The sequence below is a fragment of the Plectropomus leopardus genome, chromosome 20 (assembly GCF_026936395.1).
Source record: "Plectropomus leopardus strain MGB_pleo_1.0 chromosome 20, ASM2693639v1, whole genome shotgun sequence".
Lineage (NCBI taxonomy): Eukaryota > Metazoa > Chordata > Actinopteri > Perciformes > Serranidae > Plectropomus > Plectropomus leopardus.
In genome coordinates this window covers 20,204,119-20,222,211 of record NC_142195.1, presented here as the reverse complement: position 1 = coordinate 20,222,211, position 18,093 = coordinate 20,204,119, and the positions used below count along the sequence as shown (strand labels likewise).

The following is an 18,093-nucleotide window of genomic DNA, read 5'->3' as shown; positions in this document are numbered from 1 at the left end:
CCACACTGTTACCATAGATAAAGGTATATTTTTTCCTTTTTAAAAGGAAAGAAATCTTACTTTAATTCATAATGCTCACTATTTTTAGTGATTTATTTTAAAAGTGGTAGGCAGCACACAAAACTACACGTGCAACAAAAAATACCATATATTACCATGCATACAAAAATCTCAGGACCTCTTCCTGTTTTATAAAGGACTATTTACTGAAAAATCACATCACGTGACTGACAGACTGCGCTCTGACAGGCCAGAAGTCGGTTAAACTGCATTCAGGTTCGACTGATTTGCCTGTCCTGAGTAGCCCGGATGTTGCTTTTTGAAATTTTGTGACTTGAATTTTTGGATCTGAATAGAAGCAAATTTGAGCAGCCTGAATATAATTTGGTTTTTAAGATCTAACTTTAATTTTTGGATCTAAATTTGTAAAACTTCAAAATATACATATATTCAAATTGAGCTTGTGAAACTGAGAAGCAATACATTTAATATTTTAATTCCAATGAGGTGAATCAAAATCAGTTTAGACACACATGGTTTTTAAGTTAAAACATTTCAATGCTGTGTATAACTTATTTAAAATTCAAATGTTAAGTGGCTGTAAAAGTCAAATTCTTACATCTCTTATATGCTTCCATGCACCACTTAAATTTAGAGTCCGCTTATTCTTTCCAGAGTACAGATTTTGCATGGATGTTTTCCAGCCATTCAAGGAGAAATCCATTGGATGGAAGACAAAGTCTGCACCCACAGCAGCAGAAATGTGGCCAGAATGTTGTTCAGCCACATGATGATGAAAAGCACAAGAGATTGTGAAAAACGAAATTTCAAAAACCTTGCAGTATAAAGTATAAAACTGGAATGAGCTGTAGACCACATGGTGCATTATCTAACAGGACAGGAGAATCCAAAGGTGGGTTTTCTTTTTATACGTACAAGACGTGCACTGCAGTCCTCTGATTCAGTCAGTCTGTAACTGTTGGTCACTTTGACACAATAGGAAGCAGTTCACCTTTCGCCTTCATCATTTTGATCTTGGCCTTAATGCCGTCATCCATGGCCTGCCGACAGCGGTGGGCGTAATGTGCCAGCGTCTCCTCCCTCTCATCCCACGGTGCCAGTGCATGAAACACCTCCGGAGCAGCCAGGCTGAGCTCAGCGATGGCCGCCGTACGGGAGATCGTGTTGCGGTCCACACCAACCCGGTCAAAGGCCACCTTCATGGAAACACTGCGGCGAAACTCCTTGAGGGCTCCCATGTAGCGGGCTATCACACCTGCAACATTTTTCACTGGAGAGGAGAAGAACAGCAACAACGACACATCAGCACATAAAGAAAAATGTATAAAATATATATTGTATAAAATATTAATATTGAAACATTATATTTTATAAACTATTCTTGTGTTTTTATGCAAATCTCTTAATTTGTAAAGTAACTAAAGCTGTCAGATAAATGTAGTGAAATAAAAAGTACAATATTTCCCTCTGAAATGTAGTAGAGCAAAAGTATGAAGCAGCATGAAAAGAAAAGACTCAAGTAAAGTACAAGTACGTCAAATTCGTACTTTAGTACAGTATTTCAGTAAATGCACTTACTCCTGACTCGGGTGTTTTCTCCGTCCCGGCTCCTCTTGCTCTTCAGGGTGCGGTGTTGGTCCAGAGGGTGAAGCTCCATTTCTTCGAACGAGTCAAACATTGTCGGCGAATCGATCCCTGCCACTTCGTCAGAAGACGGCACGTGTGAACTTCCTGGTTCCTTTTGATTAGAGCACGGCCACCTCTTCTCTACAATCAGAAACAGAAAAATCACAACTCTGAAATTGTTTAAAGGGACAGTTCCTCCTAAAATCAAAAATACATATTTTTCCTCTCACCTGTAGTGTTGTATATCAGTCTAGATTGTTTTGTTGGGAGTTGCAGAGTATTGGAGATATCCACCAAAAAGATGTCTGCCTTCTCACCAACATTATGAAGCTAAATCGCACTTGGCTTGTGGTGCTCAAAGTGCCAAAAAAGAAATTTTGGGAAGACTCAACAGCAATGTGTCTTTCCAGAAATCATGACCTGGTTACTCCAGATAATCCACAGACCAATACACTTGTCAGCTGTATTACTGTGCAGAAGGAAGGAAGGAAGGAAGCGTCCTCCTGAATATTTAGAACATGTGCGTCTTTCCTCCCCAGTAAAAACATGAAAGTTGCAGAAGACATTTACTTTTGACAAAACTAAAGACATTTACACTGTCAATTATGCAAAAAAACACAGGCACAAATTGGTGCATAAAATATCACCAGAATGGAGGAAAAACATTAAGTCTTTGACACCATTTTTGTATGCGTCCTTATTCCAATATTTAAACATAAGCCTTGCTTTCTCTACCTGGCCGCAGTTTGTCCTGCAGGAAGTCACAGATGAGTTCGGCTTTCTTGGTGAGCTCTTGCTGCAGCAGCTCTTTGTCCTGCTTCAGACTGGAGATGATCTCCGTCATCTGCTGGTTTCGGCTGCGTTCTGCAGAAAGTAACGCCTGCAGTTTCTCCAGCTCATCCTGACCCCCTGCAGATTCACGCACACACAAAGAAACACACAAACAGTGAGCAACCGCAAGCCAGACAACATGACACAAACACACATATATACACTGATTAAGAAACTTTTCAATGCATTGTTTTGTATCATAAAATAAAAGTGTTTTAACAATAACAATGTGTTTGAATTTCCGTTTGTGACCAGATCATGATCAAATGTTGCATTACAATATTGGCTTATCCTTTTGTCACGCATAAACATTCCCGTAATAATTCACTTCTTTTTGAGAGGGAAACATTCTAGAATATGAACTCTGATTCCCACTGACACATAAAAAAACATCCAATCAAAACATGGAGGCTGGTCTTACCAAGCCTCCCAAATCCGCACCTGCAGGTTTTTCTGTAGTCTCTGTGGCGGAGCTGCATCTCTCAGTGTGCTCCGTGGTCCCTGTCATGCAGCTGCCTCCTCCGTGCAGCTCCATCTCTGGATCCACTTTTACTTCACCGGTTGAGGGGCAGGCTGGCTTGTTTGTCGACAGTGTGTTTGTGATTTGAGAATGCGGCTTTGGTGTCCTAGAGGCTTGTGAGGCACAGACAGCGTCTGTCGCGTCCAGTACCATGCTAGCAGCAGTGTCATGATCCTCTGCAGAGGTTTCTTCCTGTTTGACCTTCTTCCCGGGAACTGCTCCTCCTGGTGTCCTGCCTCTTTTCCTGGATGGGCGTGGCTCATAGTCGTCGTCATCATCTGTGGCTGACGAATCGCAACCAGTAATGTCAAACAGTCGGCCGTTGAACTCTTCGCCCTCTGATGCTGCTTCGCTGCAGGAGAGGTCACATGATGCCCTCGCTGTCACCTAAAAAGTAAGAAAGAGAGAATATATTAAAGTTATAGACTTAATCTCCATTTCTACAGTGTGTCTTAATAATGTAGATGATGAAAATGGTGGCACGCAGTAGTGCAGCGGCTTGGAGCTCCTTCAGTTGGTGCCTTATTTTAGTGTTTTTACCCTTTTTAATTTCAGCTGCTTGCATCCTTAATCTCATTCTTTCTGTCACTTGGAGATCATACTTTATGGTTGTGCAGAAGATCTAAAACTGAGATACTATTAAAATCAAGATTACACAGTCATAATGCTTCAAATCCCTACCTTATTGGACCGTCGCCCTCCAACAAACCTCTCCTGGCCCTGACTGGTATTCGCTGAGCCGCCGCAGCTGTTGCTTTGGTCATTGAGGGGCCAGTGGTAGGCGTGTCCAGTGTCACAACCCCACACGGCGACAGGGACGCTGCTACCATGGGGACCGGGTTCTGGCGTCAGCACATTAGCGTGGGAACCATAGGTGAAGTGCTGCAGGCTGGGGATGAGACTACAGATGGTGCCGTGGCTGTGAGCCCAGCGGACGAGCTTACACAGACTGTCAGAGGTGGTCTGAACCAGGTTGGACATGATGGAAACCTGGAGACAAGAGAGAGGAGAATGTCTCAAAAACCTGCAGCCACAGTGTAGCCGCTGATAAGGCTTACGCAAGTTAAATCAATTTATCAAGGTCTTGATGCAAATAAAATTTTATATATATCGGTTTGCACAGTTGATATAATTTTAGATGATGTTATCTGTGCAGCTGGTTCACCTGTAAGATTTGTAATTCAACTGACCCAACTTTCAAAAATGTATTTTCTTCTGTTGGTCCACCATATTTTCATTCGAGCACTATTAAAATTTAAAGGATTATCTGTTTAGTGTGAGGCCTTTAACAGTCCAACTGATACTTCAAAAACTTTCCATAATTATTAATGAAAACGTATTGTATGTAATGGGCTTTGTCTTGGTTTGTTCCTGAGATTAACTTAAACCGGGGCTCTATAATACATCAATATTATATCAGCATCATGATATAAGACTAGATGTCATCTTAGATATTGTTAGTGTTGTTTTTCCTCTTTACTCAGAACTTATCAGATTTATTATCTGCCTTTACCTAATCATTTATTATATCCACTTTACTGATGATTATTTATCAGAAATCTCAAATATAATGGTATTTAGTAAAAAGTATCGTGATGTTTGAGTTTCTCTATATCACTGATCTGACTATCTTGAACTCGGCTAAAGTGCTTGTGAGTCTGAATAAAAATGGCTCACATCTGCACTGAGGGAAATCCAAACAGCTCCCTCAGATTTATGGACCAAGATTAAGATTTACTCAATTAAATATTGAATTTCTTCAAGATTAAGACTAGATTAAATCAGAGTTACAACCAACTATTATTTTTACTAAAAATAAATCAAACAGATTATTTTCTGGGTAATTGATTAATTGTCTTGTCAATTATATGTGAAGCCAGTGGGGAAAATCTGTGGTGGTGAGGTGAAGGATTTTTGGGTCTACAGATTCAACATGTTGCATAAAACTGCAGTGATATCCATAAGGGACCTCAAGGTTAGAAAGAGGGAGAAAGACGTGGATCCTCAGAGCTTTAGCTTGACCTCCCCACACATCAGACAAAAAGATGTATCTTCTGCTGCTGTTTTCATGATTAGATACTTCGCGTATTAAAAATACAAAATATTTTTAGATGTAATTCAGAATAACTGTTGGAGATGATTAAATAAGGCAACACTGAAAAAAACATTTACTGGAATTTTGTAGTATTAATATTATCGTTTCGTAATTTTATTATTTTTCTTTGCAAATTTGGCACCCCCTCCCTCTGTGTTTACTACACACACACAATAATAACAAAGCTGGATAAAGTGACTTTTTAATGCAGCTTTCGCTTAAAACTACAATCAAACCGTTTTCGACAACAGCCATCAGATTTCCTACATGTCCAACACGTCAGTCTGCAGGCAAATCATACATTTATTAGGCACAAAAACAAAGCTCCTACAGTTCATCAGCCTGGCTCATATTTACCTTTCTTGTCACGGGGTTAAAACGCTCCGGCTGCGGATCCACGCAGTTTCACATCATTACATCGTCCTCGTTTACTCTGCTTCAAACTTCAAATCTGGTTGACGTTTAATCTTGTTAAGGTGCAAATAATGTTTGATAAAATATCATGCATGTCACACAGCATCTGTTAAATCATGACTTTCTTTGTCTGGAAGGTTTAAAATCGCCAAAATCCAACGTGAAAGTCGCTTTACTGCCCACAGCTGGACCGGAGGAGGAACTGCTGTCTCCTTCACTGCGTGAACTCACGCTGATCTCTAGTGGCTGGAGTGCATCAACGCGCAATACTGATTATATGATATAATAATACCTGCTGATTTCTGAAAATTAAAATTATTATGAATTATATTTTTTTTGTAGTTTTTGAAAATTTGAATTTTACTTTTTTCAATCCAGGTTAAAAACATGTGTCTGTTAATGTTCTTATGATTTAGCTCTAAAGTTGCTCTTTATTCATTCTACATTTTAATTATGGAGCGAGACCTCAGAAGACTACATATATATAACTTTGATTCTAGATAGGCCTACATTATTGCTTTAATTACTATGTTATGTACTTTGCACTTGTTTTGGATTATGAATTTCTTTTGCTTTTATCTATACAGAGCACACAGAATTGCATCTGTATGAATAGTTCTGTAAGAATAAATTTACTATTCATGAAGCACATTTGAAAACAACCACAACAGCAACAGTTTACCTCTACAATAAAAAATAGCAAGAACTATAACAACACAGGAACACACAGACGATAAAAACTTAACATAATAATAATAATAATGATAATAATAATAATAATAATAATAATAATAATAATAAAATCACTTCGAGATATACTAGGACACAAAAATAGATCGCTTGAACGATCATATTTTACGTTTCACCACATAGAAAAAAAAATGTAGCCTATGAATATATAAATATTTCAGAAATTAAACTGCTGGAAACAAGATGTGCCCTGCTGAAAAATTCATCACACTTATAACGTATAGCCTGCAATAGACTTTAGCTCACTGTTATTGGCTTTTAATGGAGATACAGAATATATGTGAAATGATTAATAACGTTAGTAATGACTAATAGAGCTGGGCTGGGATCAGCAGCGATTTCGTGACATATTGGCGGTGGATGACGTGTCTGCGGCTTACAAAACAGCACGACACATTTACATGACTGGGCTTTAAAAAATGAGGTTATGTGCGTTTTTTTCTCCATGTATGAATTCAGTGACTTGACTGAACTTGCTGGAGGCTCCACCCTCCGTTAGCCAGTCTACTACGTGTTCGGACTGGTGCCTTTAACTTACAAGCATCTCGGGGAGAGGAGGAAAAAAGGACTTTCCCTGGCTCTTATCTGCAAGAATAAAACAGCACCACGGCTGTAGCAAGTTTGTTAAATAGAAAGTGTGACCGGCATCTTTCTCCGGAGTCAATATACCATGTAAAGGCAGGTTTTCTGTGTATTTTCCGACTTGGATTAAGTTGTGCATGGAAACAAATGATATCTGAGAGGAGCGGAGAGAGGAGGTGGGTGTCGGGTACAAGCCTGTGTGTTTCTCTGCTTGTCCTTTTATGCATGGATTTCGGATACAAGTTTGATTTTGACAAAAGTGGAAGTAAATAGTCCCGATTGTTGCTGCTGCGTGATCTAAATCTTATTCAAGTTCTAAGAGATTTTTGAAGTTTTAATGCTGGAATAAAAGAAAAGTCTTTACAGCAACAAAAAAAGGATTCCGAGCACAAAAAAGACAAAAAATATTTTAAATTATGGCGTTAAAGGCCAGGGTGTTGTACGACTTCCACTCTGAAAACCCAGGGGAGATCTCCATAACAGAGAATGAGCTGGTGACCCTGTTCACTGAGGAGGAGCTGGAGGGCTGGCTGGAGGGAGAGAACAGCAGGGGGGAGGCTGGCCTCTTCCCTGCCTCCTATGTGGAGATCATCAGGGACCACATCACCTCCAACACCAACAACAACGGCCTCTCCTCGCCCAAAACCAAAGCCCTGACTCCCACCCACACCTCCTACACCTCCTCAGACTCCCACTCTCATAGAGGACTTGGGGCTGGCAGTGGAGGAAGTGCAGGAGGCAGCTTCCACACCAGTCAGGGCAGTGATGACGACTGGGATGATGACTGGGATGACGCCTCTCCTGCAACAGATGCGCCTCGGGGTCTTGGTATCTCACCTCCATTGTACCCAGTGACCACCTCCTTGCCCGGGCGGCGTGAGAGCACCCAGCAGCATCAGCATCAGGCCAAGAGCTCGGCCACGGTTGGGAGGAACCTCAATAGGTTCTCCACCTTTGTCAAGTCCGGAGGGGAGGCCTTCCTGCTTGGGGAGGCATCTGCTTTTGTGAAGGATGGGGACAGGATCTGCGTGGTGATGGGGAAGCATGGACCGGAGTGGCAGGAGGACCCGTACCCGTTCACGTGCACCATTGACGACCCAACCAAGCAGACCAAGTTCAAGGGCATGAAGAGCTACATGTCCTACGGCCTGACCCCGACGCACACCAACGTGCAAGTCAACCGCAGGTACAGGCTCCCTCTCCTCCTCCCCTTCTTCTCTAAAGTTTCAACCTTTTTTCTTCAACCCACCCCCCAAACACTTATTAGGGATGTCCTGATCCATTTTTTTCCCCTGATCCTGATCTGAGTCATTTTTTAATTTACTATTTTTGTCTCCACTACCCATACCTACTTTGATTACTAACATTGCAGTGTCTTACAGTTTATAGTTTAGTTTAAAGACCTACCGACACAACAAGACAGAGGGACACCACACAAAAGTAAAATAAAGCTTCCATACTCCAAAAGTTAATAGTACAATAGTAGGTAGAAAGTCCCAACAAAATTCAAGTACCAATAACAATTAAAATATAAACAGCCTGTGTGAACAATCTTTTAAACAATTGCATCAGTTTATTTGTATTTAAAACTAGTCAGGTAGGACAATACTCTGGCACATTACTGCATCTCAGATTTAAGACTGAATTGCACCTATAAATGAGAATTCAGTTTACTCGTCAAACAGTTCAAACTAACAGGGTAGATAGCCAATCGTCAATTCCCAAGACATCCCCCTGTGCCAAGTCCTGACACGATACTTTGATTTACCTGGATAATACAGCTGCACAATGAACACTTTAAATACTTTAAAGTTGTTAAAATCAATGTAATGTATATGATTGCCAGTTTAATATCTCTGTAATAAAATACAACAAAACATGTCTGCACCCAAACAGTTCCTCAATGTTTTTTTTTTGTTTGTTTTTACAAAAATAGCAAGTAAACAATCAAAAAATATTTTTATATGGCTATTATCACAATTCCACTTAATGCATTTGTTTTTTGACAAAATAGCAAAGCAAACAAACTAATTGTGTCTTCAGAAATTACTCTCAAATCCACTTAGTGTAGCATTGTAATAAAAGTACAGAACACTATAAATGAGTAATATAATCACAAATCCACTTCAAAGCAGCATTATAGCTTAACTCTAACATTCCCAGCCACAACAAATAAGAATTAGTCACAAATCTGCTTATTACTGCATTATAGTGATGTAGCAGCTTGAGTTGACCATTAAAAAAAATCAGTTTCGTGTTCTATGTTTGCGACAAATGTGTGATGGCAGACATGAACATTGGATAGGGCGGGGTGCGTGCACAAAATAATAGGCCCTGATCAATAAAAAAAGGCACCAATCAGGTCTGATACCAATCCCTCTGATCTGATTGAGACATCCCTACTTAAAATTAATGTTTCTGCAGCTTCTCCTGCAGCCACAGTTGTTTCCACAAAACTGCAAAAACAGAACTCAGTGTAGCCTTTTGCTCTTGAGTCCTCTGGAATCTCCTCTTTCCTCTCTGAGAGTCCCTCTGCACCTTTCGCTCTGTTTGCCTGTCAGTAGTTCTGTCATTTCAAACCAACACTTACTCCTTTACATGTCACTTTAGACTCGGCCCTGTTGGGAAAAAAAATAATCCTAACACCTGTTCTCACTTCTTTTGCACTCCTTCTCACTGCATTTTCCTGTCGTTTACTTCACTTCTCGAGCTTACCAAACCTTCATCCCTTGTCATCTACTCAAACCGCCTACCACTTATTCCATCGTCTCTGCAGGTATAAGCACTTTGACTGGCTCTATGCTCGCCTCGTGGAGCGATTCCCCGTCATTTCCGTGCCTCACCTGCCAGAGAAGCAGGCCACCGGCCGCTTTGAGGAGGACTTCATCTCCAAGCGGAGGAAGGGACTGATCTGGTGGATGAACCACATGACCAGCCACCCTGTGCTGGCTCACTGCGACGTTTTCCAGCATTTCCTAACGTGTGGGGCGGATGAAAAGGCCTGGAAGCAGGGCAAGAGGAAGGCCGAGAGGGACGAGCTGGTCGGGGCCAATTTCTTCCTCACTATAAGGTAGGAGGTGGTGTTATGGACATCAGAGGTTGTGGGTTTAATTCCAGGATTAGACTCTTTGTTTGTGATAACAAGCTTATTAAAAAGCAGCACTGAAAAGGTGCTTGTTGTCCAAGAGAAATGGCAGAGGTGCAGACTTGAGTCACAGATCTGATGACTTTAGACTTGACTCAACAAATTTAAAAAAAAAGGCTTGCAACTTTCAAGACTAAACAGTATCTTATTCAAAAAGTCTGAAACAAGTAAGGGATAATGTTCTGGTTCCTTCACAAAGGTCGTTAAAAAACGATTACTTACCAACGTCACTTACCAAAGACATAAAAGTATAAATAGAGGCGTTGATCATTGAGGTGACAATATCTGATAAAAAATGGTAAAAATATCTGTCAGAATGGACTACTACATGTATAGATAGAAGTGTAGGTATTTCTGACAGGTAAAAATTATGTTCCTGTTATTTTGTCCACCCACTTTTATAACAGTATAAAGTAACAGTGGAGGATATTTGTCCTTTAGCGAGACGCTGTTATCAGTTTTCCTTGTTCAATCTGCTGTAGCTGAAGCTTTCATCATAGGGAGTGCCTGATAGTGAGGGTGAGATAAGTAGAGCAGAGGAATGATAAATAAAGCTGTTGTAATGCTGCATTAGAAGAAAGCATAAAGGACTTTAAGAATAAAGCCACAAGGTCTAAAATGACTGTTTTTTGTCATTTTGTAGCACGCCTGATGTCCCACTGGACCTCCAGGAAGTCGAGAGCAAGATTGAAGGCTTCAAGACCTTCACCAAGAGGATGGACGAGAACATCGTTGTTGTTAACGCCACCATCAACGAATTCGCTCGCAAGCAGATGGCCGGGTTTAAGAAGGAGTACCAGAAAGTTGGACAGGCCTTCACGCTCCTGGGCCAGGCGTTTGAGATGGACCAGCAAGTCTACGCAGCAGGCCTGAACAAAGCCATCGCCTACACTGGCGAAGCTTACGAGGCAGTGGGGGAGTATTTTGCTGATCAGCCGGCCCAAGACCTGGCTCCCATTTCTGACCTGCTGGACCTCTACAGAGGACACCTGGCCAATTTTCCTGACATCATCCATGTGCAAAAAGGTGGGACAGTGTGTGTGTGAGTGTGTGTGTGTGTGGTCTAAAATCAGATCCGTATTGTTTGTCAGGTTGCATAAATGTAAATTTAGAGAGCTAATTTGCATACACAATCATCCTTTCTTTTGGAGTTGTCACAAATAGGCCTTCCCCTTTTCTTCCCTCCTTTTTTAGATTTTAAAGTCTTTAAAGTTAGTGAAAGTCTTTAAAGCTGGGGTAGGCAGTATTTTGTATGTCACTGAGGAAAAAATCCATAATAACTTTCGAGCATATTGTAATAAAAGTGGAGTGAGAGAAATCTACATTTCTGCAACTCCTCTTGGCCCTGTTTTCAGGCTTTAGAAAACCTAGTTTGTGACCTCAAGAAAACTGCACACCCCATTTTAACACATCTATGATTTCCACTCAGTGTTTCAATATGAGATGTAAATGCCAAATATGTCATAGTCTGGGAAAGAAGGAAGTTGTGCGGAAGTGTGTGAAAGGAGTTACTGTTAGAAATGCACTAAACGTTCAAACTTGCAAGACATTAAGCAGATGCAAGACCTACTTGTCTTTACAGAGAGGTTGGAGGTCAGGGGTTAGCTTCAAATGGAGCTGGTAGGGACTGAGCAGTCAGGACTCATGCTCATGGATGCCTCTGCAGGGTGGAGGGTTTGATTTCAGGGTGATTTCATGACAACACCTCTCGCGCTCAGCTTCCATGCTGCAGGCTGTATAATCTCTTCTGAAACAATAGAATCACAGATTTATTTATTAACTTTATGTACAGAATAATTCATGATGTTTTGAAAAGCATCCAGCCTCCTTATGCATAATCTTGTCAGTATAAAGGCAGAAAATAGACAGACCTAGATCGTGACTGTTTCAACATCTGTTTTTATTTTCTGTTAATCCGGGTCGAAAACTGAAACCCATAGCCAGTCCATTGTAACTCTCTGGTTACTGAGAGAGCCTGTACTCGCTCACAGGAAAACACAGAAAAACACACACACACACACACTCACACAGACGTGTACAAAGGACTTGCAGAGGAGTTAGCTTGTTAGTTCCCTGCATGTTGGGAGGAGGGAGTTGCTCCTGGCACGCAAAGTCCTGACGTTTGCCAAACCTAGAGGCACTGTTTCTATAGTCCGCTGAGCTCTGTTCTCTAGACACAATCACAGCTCCGAACTATGGAAACACAGTCTGAATGCCAATAGTCTCTGACTGACAGGATTTCACCTTCTTTCTGATTGACAAGTCACATATTATTTTATGATCCTCAAAGAGCCTCTAATTTCTAACAAATCGAACATTGCCCTCACCTTTGTTGCACTGGATGATACAGTTCCTATTGTGAATTTAGAATAATAACTTTGAAATTGATATCTTATCGGCAGTAAGATGTACAATTAATAGCTCATGAGAAATTTGTGCTCATTTCTATGAATAAGGACAATGCACAAATAGTAATGGATCATAATGTCTCAACTAGGCAGGTTAAGCTTGTGCTAAATGAAACAAGATGAAAACGTAACCCAAACCTTTACTAAACTAACTCATCCAAACTTAAGTAAAACATTTTTACGTCATCTAAACCCTCAAAAATGGATCCAAAACTTCTGTGTTTTTAAACCTGGACACTTTTTTCACATGTTTTTGTGTCTAAGTGACCGATGGAAGAAACAGTTTTTGAAAATGGTCATGTATTGAGCAAGACCACTATAGGGGCAAAACAAGCTGAAATGTAATGATATTAGACATGTTCGCACTGTCAATTTATGTCCACTAATAGTGCTTGATTATTATTCTAAGTGTCTGACAACTGTTTATTTAAATGGGATCTGGGGAGTTGGGCAGTGGCAATTTTAGGGCTGTTTCTGGTTAACCAAAGGGATCTTACACTTTAACAAAAGGTTTACGTTTGTAGGGAATCCTTTCCATAAGTTTTCAGCCCCTAGAAATGGTCATCTGATCATGGCGAAAACAAGCACTTTTAGTGGATGTAAACTGATGGTGCCAAATGCCCCTAGTTGTTACATTGCAGCCAGTTTTGCTGCTGCCAATGACAGAACTAGCGCTCAATACTGGACCAATTTCAAGAATTATTGTTCCCATTAGTCACTTAGGCACAAAAACATGGGAAAACAGGGTCCAGGCAACAAAATAGTGAATCACCCTTTAACCAAACAAGTATCAAGGGAACTCATAGTAATGTCATAGGGTATGACATCATCATTTCTGCTTTCATAGGATCTCACACAATCATCATTATTGGCTAACAGCATGGTTTTTGCTTCTGGAAACCATAACTAGCAAAGAAAACAAATGACGTTCATGTAGGAAGAGAAGTCGCTGGGTCTTTCTTTCTTTTGTTCTAATTTTTATATAAAAAATCAAATTCTGATCATTTGGGCATTTCACTCTTTCTTTTGGATATGGTCTAATTTTCCACCATGTCATTGAATTCTGTCAAAATTTCCTGTCATTAACAAACAAACCCAAAAGATCAAAAACATACTGCAGCACGCCTGACGGTTAAGTTGCAACTAATTGAAGAAGGTCTTTGACTCAGAGTTCACAAGAGATATAAGCACAGACTCTGAGTAATCTGCTGTCACAGGAAACCTTTTTTGGTCTGCTTAGTTACAACCATGAACACATCTCCACAATGCAAAGTCTGTATTTTTGTTGTAGTTGCGAAATAACTACCTTTAACAAAAGATGACTGGTTTAGTCAAAGTTTCCATAACAGTCAATTTGGTGACAGATACTCAATGAGAAAAAAAATGTTTAGTGCAAAGACAAAGCTTTTTCCTTTTTTTCTAACCAAACAAAGCATTGGATTTCATTTTTAGCACACAAAGAAAACCTGAGTGCAAGTTTCACATTTCACATAAACTTTTATTCCTCTCTCCGCAGGAATACATTCCACAAATGTCTCTCTATCTCGTATAACGCTCAACATGTCTCCAGTAATATCCAAATTACAAAAACATGGCAACATTGCAGCACAGATGAGCTAGAAAAACAGCTGCTGGGCTCTTGAGGCGGACTTGACCTAAATGTCAGTGTACAGTATCATTCGACTCTGCCGGTTCTGTCTGTGAAGTCTGAAGGCTACATCTGATTTGAATGAGCGCAGAGATTCCTGGGCCTCTTGTCCTGTGTTGCCCTGGGACTGCAGGAATGCAAAATGGAGCAGCCTTAGGATTAGTTTCCCCTCCTCCTCTTTTCTTCTCCCTCTTTTCCTCCTTACCCCCGGTGATACAGCGAGTTGAAGAGAAGGAAGAAGAGGAGGGGAGGGGTGTGTGTGTGTGTGTGTGTTCATGTGAGCGGGGGTGCAGATAGTTACAGAGCTGAACAAGTTTCCCACCAGCCAACAGTACAAGAGTTCAGATTACAGCTCTGTAATCGCCTTGGCAGCGCAAAGAGCAAAGTCCGAGTTCGTTAGTGTACTTGTGCAGGTATGATGTGTTTTGTCGTGTGAAAGAGAGAGATCTAGAGCGAGAGGTCAACGAGGTCATGAAGGAGAGCCGTGCCAGGCAATTAGCTAGCTCATCATTTCCTCCACATGCTTCCATGTAACAGTCTCACTCTGAGTTCCTCTTCTACCATTTTTTCACGGATTAAAACTCTATTACTTCTCCCCCGAAAGTCTAGTCACACTGAGTCGACACTCTGAGTCACGACTGGGCGTTGGGTAACTTCAACGATCTTGGAAAAAGTATGCAATAACCGGCTTTCTCATGTAGTATGAAAAAAATGCCATGGTCAAGTCAGAGAATTTGCTTTTCTCCCTTGAGTCTTTTTAACTGTAGCTTTTACTAACTGCTGAAGCTTGTCCTGACATGACTACTCTCTTGTCTCTTTGGCCTTTCCTTGTCTTGGGCTTGTGGTAGGCGGTCATGATAAAATAGTTCATGTTTGACATTTTGGTTATTTGTCAAGAGTTCGATAAAATCCAATCCTGGAAGTTTAACTTTTAGTCTGGCTCTTTATCTACCTGCCACACTTTCCTCAGTCTTCTCTTTCTCTCCGTCCTTTTCCAGGTGCACTGACCAAGGTGAAAGACTGTCCAAAGCAGGAAGGTGAGCTCCACGACCGCTGCAACATCATTTCCTGCGCCACGCTGGCAGAGATCCAGCACTTCCACCGCACACGTGTAAGAGATTTCCGTGCGCAGATGCAGCACCACCTCCGCCAGCAGATTAGCTTCTTCCAGAAGATCACCGCCAAGCTGGAGGACGCTCTGCAGAGATATGACGACGACCAGTAGGAAGAGAGGGAGAAAACAGAGAAGCTGGACTACAGAGGCCTTGAGGAAACAGGGAACCTTAAAGAGGGTTGCAGACGGGGATGATTGATGAGTTCTTCCGCCAGTTATGGAGAACAACATCCTCCTGAAGAGAGAAAACTTTTTGATGCAGTGAATTCTTGGCCTGCTGCAAGCATTGAAAGAAATACACCACTCTTTTAGAAAATATAGGCCACTGACTGGACTGTGGAACGACAACTTTTTGGATTATTTGGACGGCTTTGATGAATGTACCAGTAACAGGGGTTTTGCTGACGTTCCAGGCACATCTTGCAAGTCAGCGGGACTGCGACAGATATTAAAAACAGCTGCTCTCACTGTGACGGGGCTCGATTCCCGGTTTCAGGGTCACGTGATCTTTCCATGCCTTCGCTGCCTCACCACTTCATAGAAACCCTCTGCCCTAGACATAAAATTCCCCAAAATCACTCAAACTGGATGTTTTAATGATTGAAAGACTTCATGGATTTAATGATTTTTCTCTGTATGTGTCTGTTTTTACTTGAATGACCTGTTCAGTATTGTTTTAAAGGAAAGTGACAATGTGGAAGTGATAGTTTGTGAAAATGGAGAGAGACTTTGTTGAATTAGTTCAGTAGTTAAATTTCATTACAGTTTGAAATTTGACTTACATCTCTTACAAGACAGATGCGTTCACATATGTACTGCATTATAATTTGAAGCTCTGTGTTGTTCTGCATTTTACTTAAAACAATAATTAATTTCCAACTAATTTTATTGTTGACAGATGTTTTTGACAGGCTTGTTTTGAGGAGCAACTCCACAGTTCAGTTTCTCTGGGTTGCTGCAGGCTTTGGGCTATCAACACACAAAGAAGTCCACATCTGTCTTTCTGCTTTCCCTCAATCAGTGGAGGTCAAAAGTCAGCCTCAGGGTACAGATACTTCAATACGATGGATGCCTCCTGAACTTCCAGTTTTTAAGTCACCATGTATAGGCTTTTTATGTGATAATAGCATATTTACAATTCTTCTGAAGGCATAGTTTTGTTTTGGGCTTTTTTAGTTTAAAAACGTTTTAAGACAATCTTGGTGAAAATCTTGCCTATGTATTTCTTACATGACAATCTGATTTAAGGGCACCAAAAACTGAAACATTTCAGATTCTGCATTGTGATTTGAAGGATGATTTAGACAGAGACCTTTGATAAACCGAGACAGCCCATTTTAGATTAATTTCCTGTATCTGTGTCATATAGGTTTCGCCACTGCCCCGCCCCTTAAGGACACTTGCAGCGGTCCTAAATCTATTCATTCCAATGGGAAAAGTGAACGAGAGTTCAGATTATGACCTTTCTCTTAGTGCCATAGTCACTGAAGTTAATTTTTGACCCATTTTTTGCAAGCCCTAAACCTCTTAAACATTCTAACACTGAAATGGCTTTTTTATTTCAGACAGACAAATCAAGATAAAACTAACTTTGTTCAAGACATGGTTCTGTTTTTGCAGCATACTCTCACAAAATTTAGCAACAACTGACGTCGGTTGATATCAGAAATTAAGCTAGCAGATAAAAACGAGCAGCAAAATGAGGAACAAACTGATGTTATCACAGTGAGTAGTCTATGAGACGAAGAGAAAATTCTGGGTGGTGCCAGCTGGAGAAACACTGCTGCACATATTCAGTGGGCTGCATACTGCAGAAATAAATTAGGAATCTAGAGAACTTGTTTTGCTGTATGCAACAGGCGAGCAACTCTAAAGGAATAAATAGGCATCATCTTTGGTCTGGTGTCTAGGTATTATTAAAATGTATGATGCAAACCTATTACTCCAAAATATTCTTGTTAAACCAATAAAGTGCCCCAGGGATGACATTTCTCTGTAGGCTAACCCAGAAGCTAACATCGCCCTGGTTCCCTTGTCAAAAAGCCTGTGGGATTTTTTCATTGGTTTTGGGTTATTGCAGAAAATAAAGTCTGTAGTAACATTTAGGATACTCACAGACTTTGTTCAGCAAGGTAATTTTCATAAATGAAAACCTCTTTTAGGATTTTTGAAGCGTAAATGCAATCACCAGAAGTTAAAAGCTAATGCTAAACTTAAATAAACTGCCCTAAGGTCGTGTCGCTGCCACTACTAGGCTGTAAAGAAAAGTTTTTTTTACACCAAGGGGAAGGTTTTTTGATTTGGTTAACATACATTTATGAACTGACCAGCAGATCATTGAGATGATGAATTGAATGAATTACAATGCTTTGCAGTATCTAGTCCTGTGAATTTCTGGTAAATGTTGTAATGACGTGTGTGACTTAACATTCCTCTGCTGCAATTTTACTTTAAGGTTTATAATAGGATACAACACCAGCCAGACTGTTAACGGTGTTCATCACAAACACGTCATTCACCACGATTAAACTCTTTAAAACTTTTGATGTAACACATCAGAACAGCATTTCAATAAATAAATTAAAGTAGAATACATTTTTTTCTGTATTGTTGATTATTAATGTTTTGCAAATCTTCAAGATATCCAAATCTTTTGTTTTTTTAAGTGACTGCGAGTAAAAGCCAATGTTGTTTGCAAAAATCAAAGAACAGCTCATGTCCTGAGTGTGAAACTCAGGTTTACCAGAGAAAAGCGTGTCATCAGTAGGCTTTCCTGAGGAGGCAGCAGCAGTCCCATCACTGATATCTGACACCAGAGTTCACAGACTGCAGGTCAGATTACTGCAGTCGCTCTTCATTATTTAGACCTGCCTCTCTATCCTCTCCTCCCCATTTCCATTTTGTTCTGTACTGGGTTTTTTTTCATTATTATTATTTCA

General features: G+C 40.6%; 2 protein-coding genes across 2 annotated transcripts; one reads left to right on the top strand and one right to left on the bottom strand.

Moving 5' to 3' along the window:
- Nucleotides 1–470: 470 nt before the first annotated feature.
- kiaa1958 (KIAA1958 ortholog) lies at nucleotides 471–5,658 on the bottom strand. Its single transcript, XM_042508688.2, has 6 exons — nucleotides 5,451–5,658; nucleotides 3,680–3,988; nucleotides 2,920–3,385; nucleotides 2,383–2,556; nucleotides 1,600–1,788; nucleotides 471–1,291 (listed from the first exon to the last, which is right to left on the bottom strand). The coding sequence occupies exons 2-6, from the start codon at nucleotides 3,977–3,979 to the stop codon at nucleotides 984–986; spliced, it is 1,437 nt and encodes a 478-aa protein (XP_042364622.2). The 5' UTR covers nucleotides 3,980–3,988; nucleotides 5,451–5,658; the 3' UTR covers nucleotides 471–983.
- Nucleotides 5,659–6,752: 1,094 nt separating this feature from the next.
- Nucleotides 6,753–17,749, top strand: LOC121960100 (sorting nexin-18-like). Its single transcript, XM_042509699.2, has 4 exons — nucleotides 6,753–8,025; nucleotides 9,616–9,909; nucleotides 10,628–11,010; nucleotides 15,039–17,749. The coding sequence occupies exons 1-4, from the start codon at nucleotides 7,256–7,258 to the stop codon at nucleotides 15,263–15,265; spliced, it is 1,674 nt and encodes a 557-aa protein (XP_042365633.2). The 5' UTR covers nucleotides 6,753–7,255; the 3' UTR covers nucleotides 15,266–17,749.
- The last annotated feature ends 344 nt before the right edge of the window (nucleotides 17,750–18,093 follow it).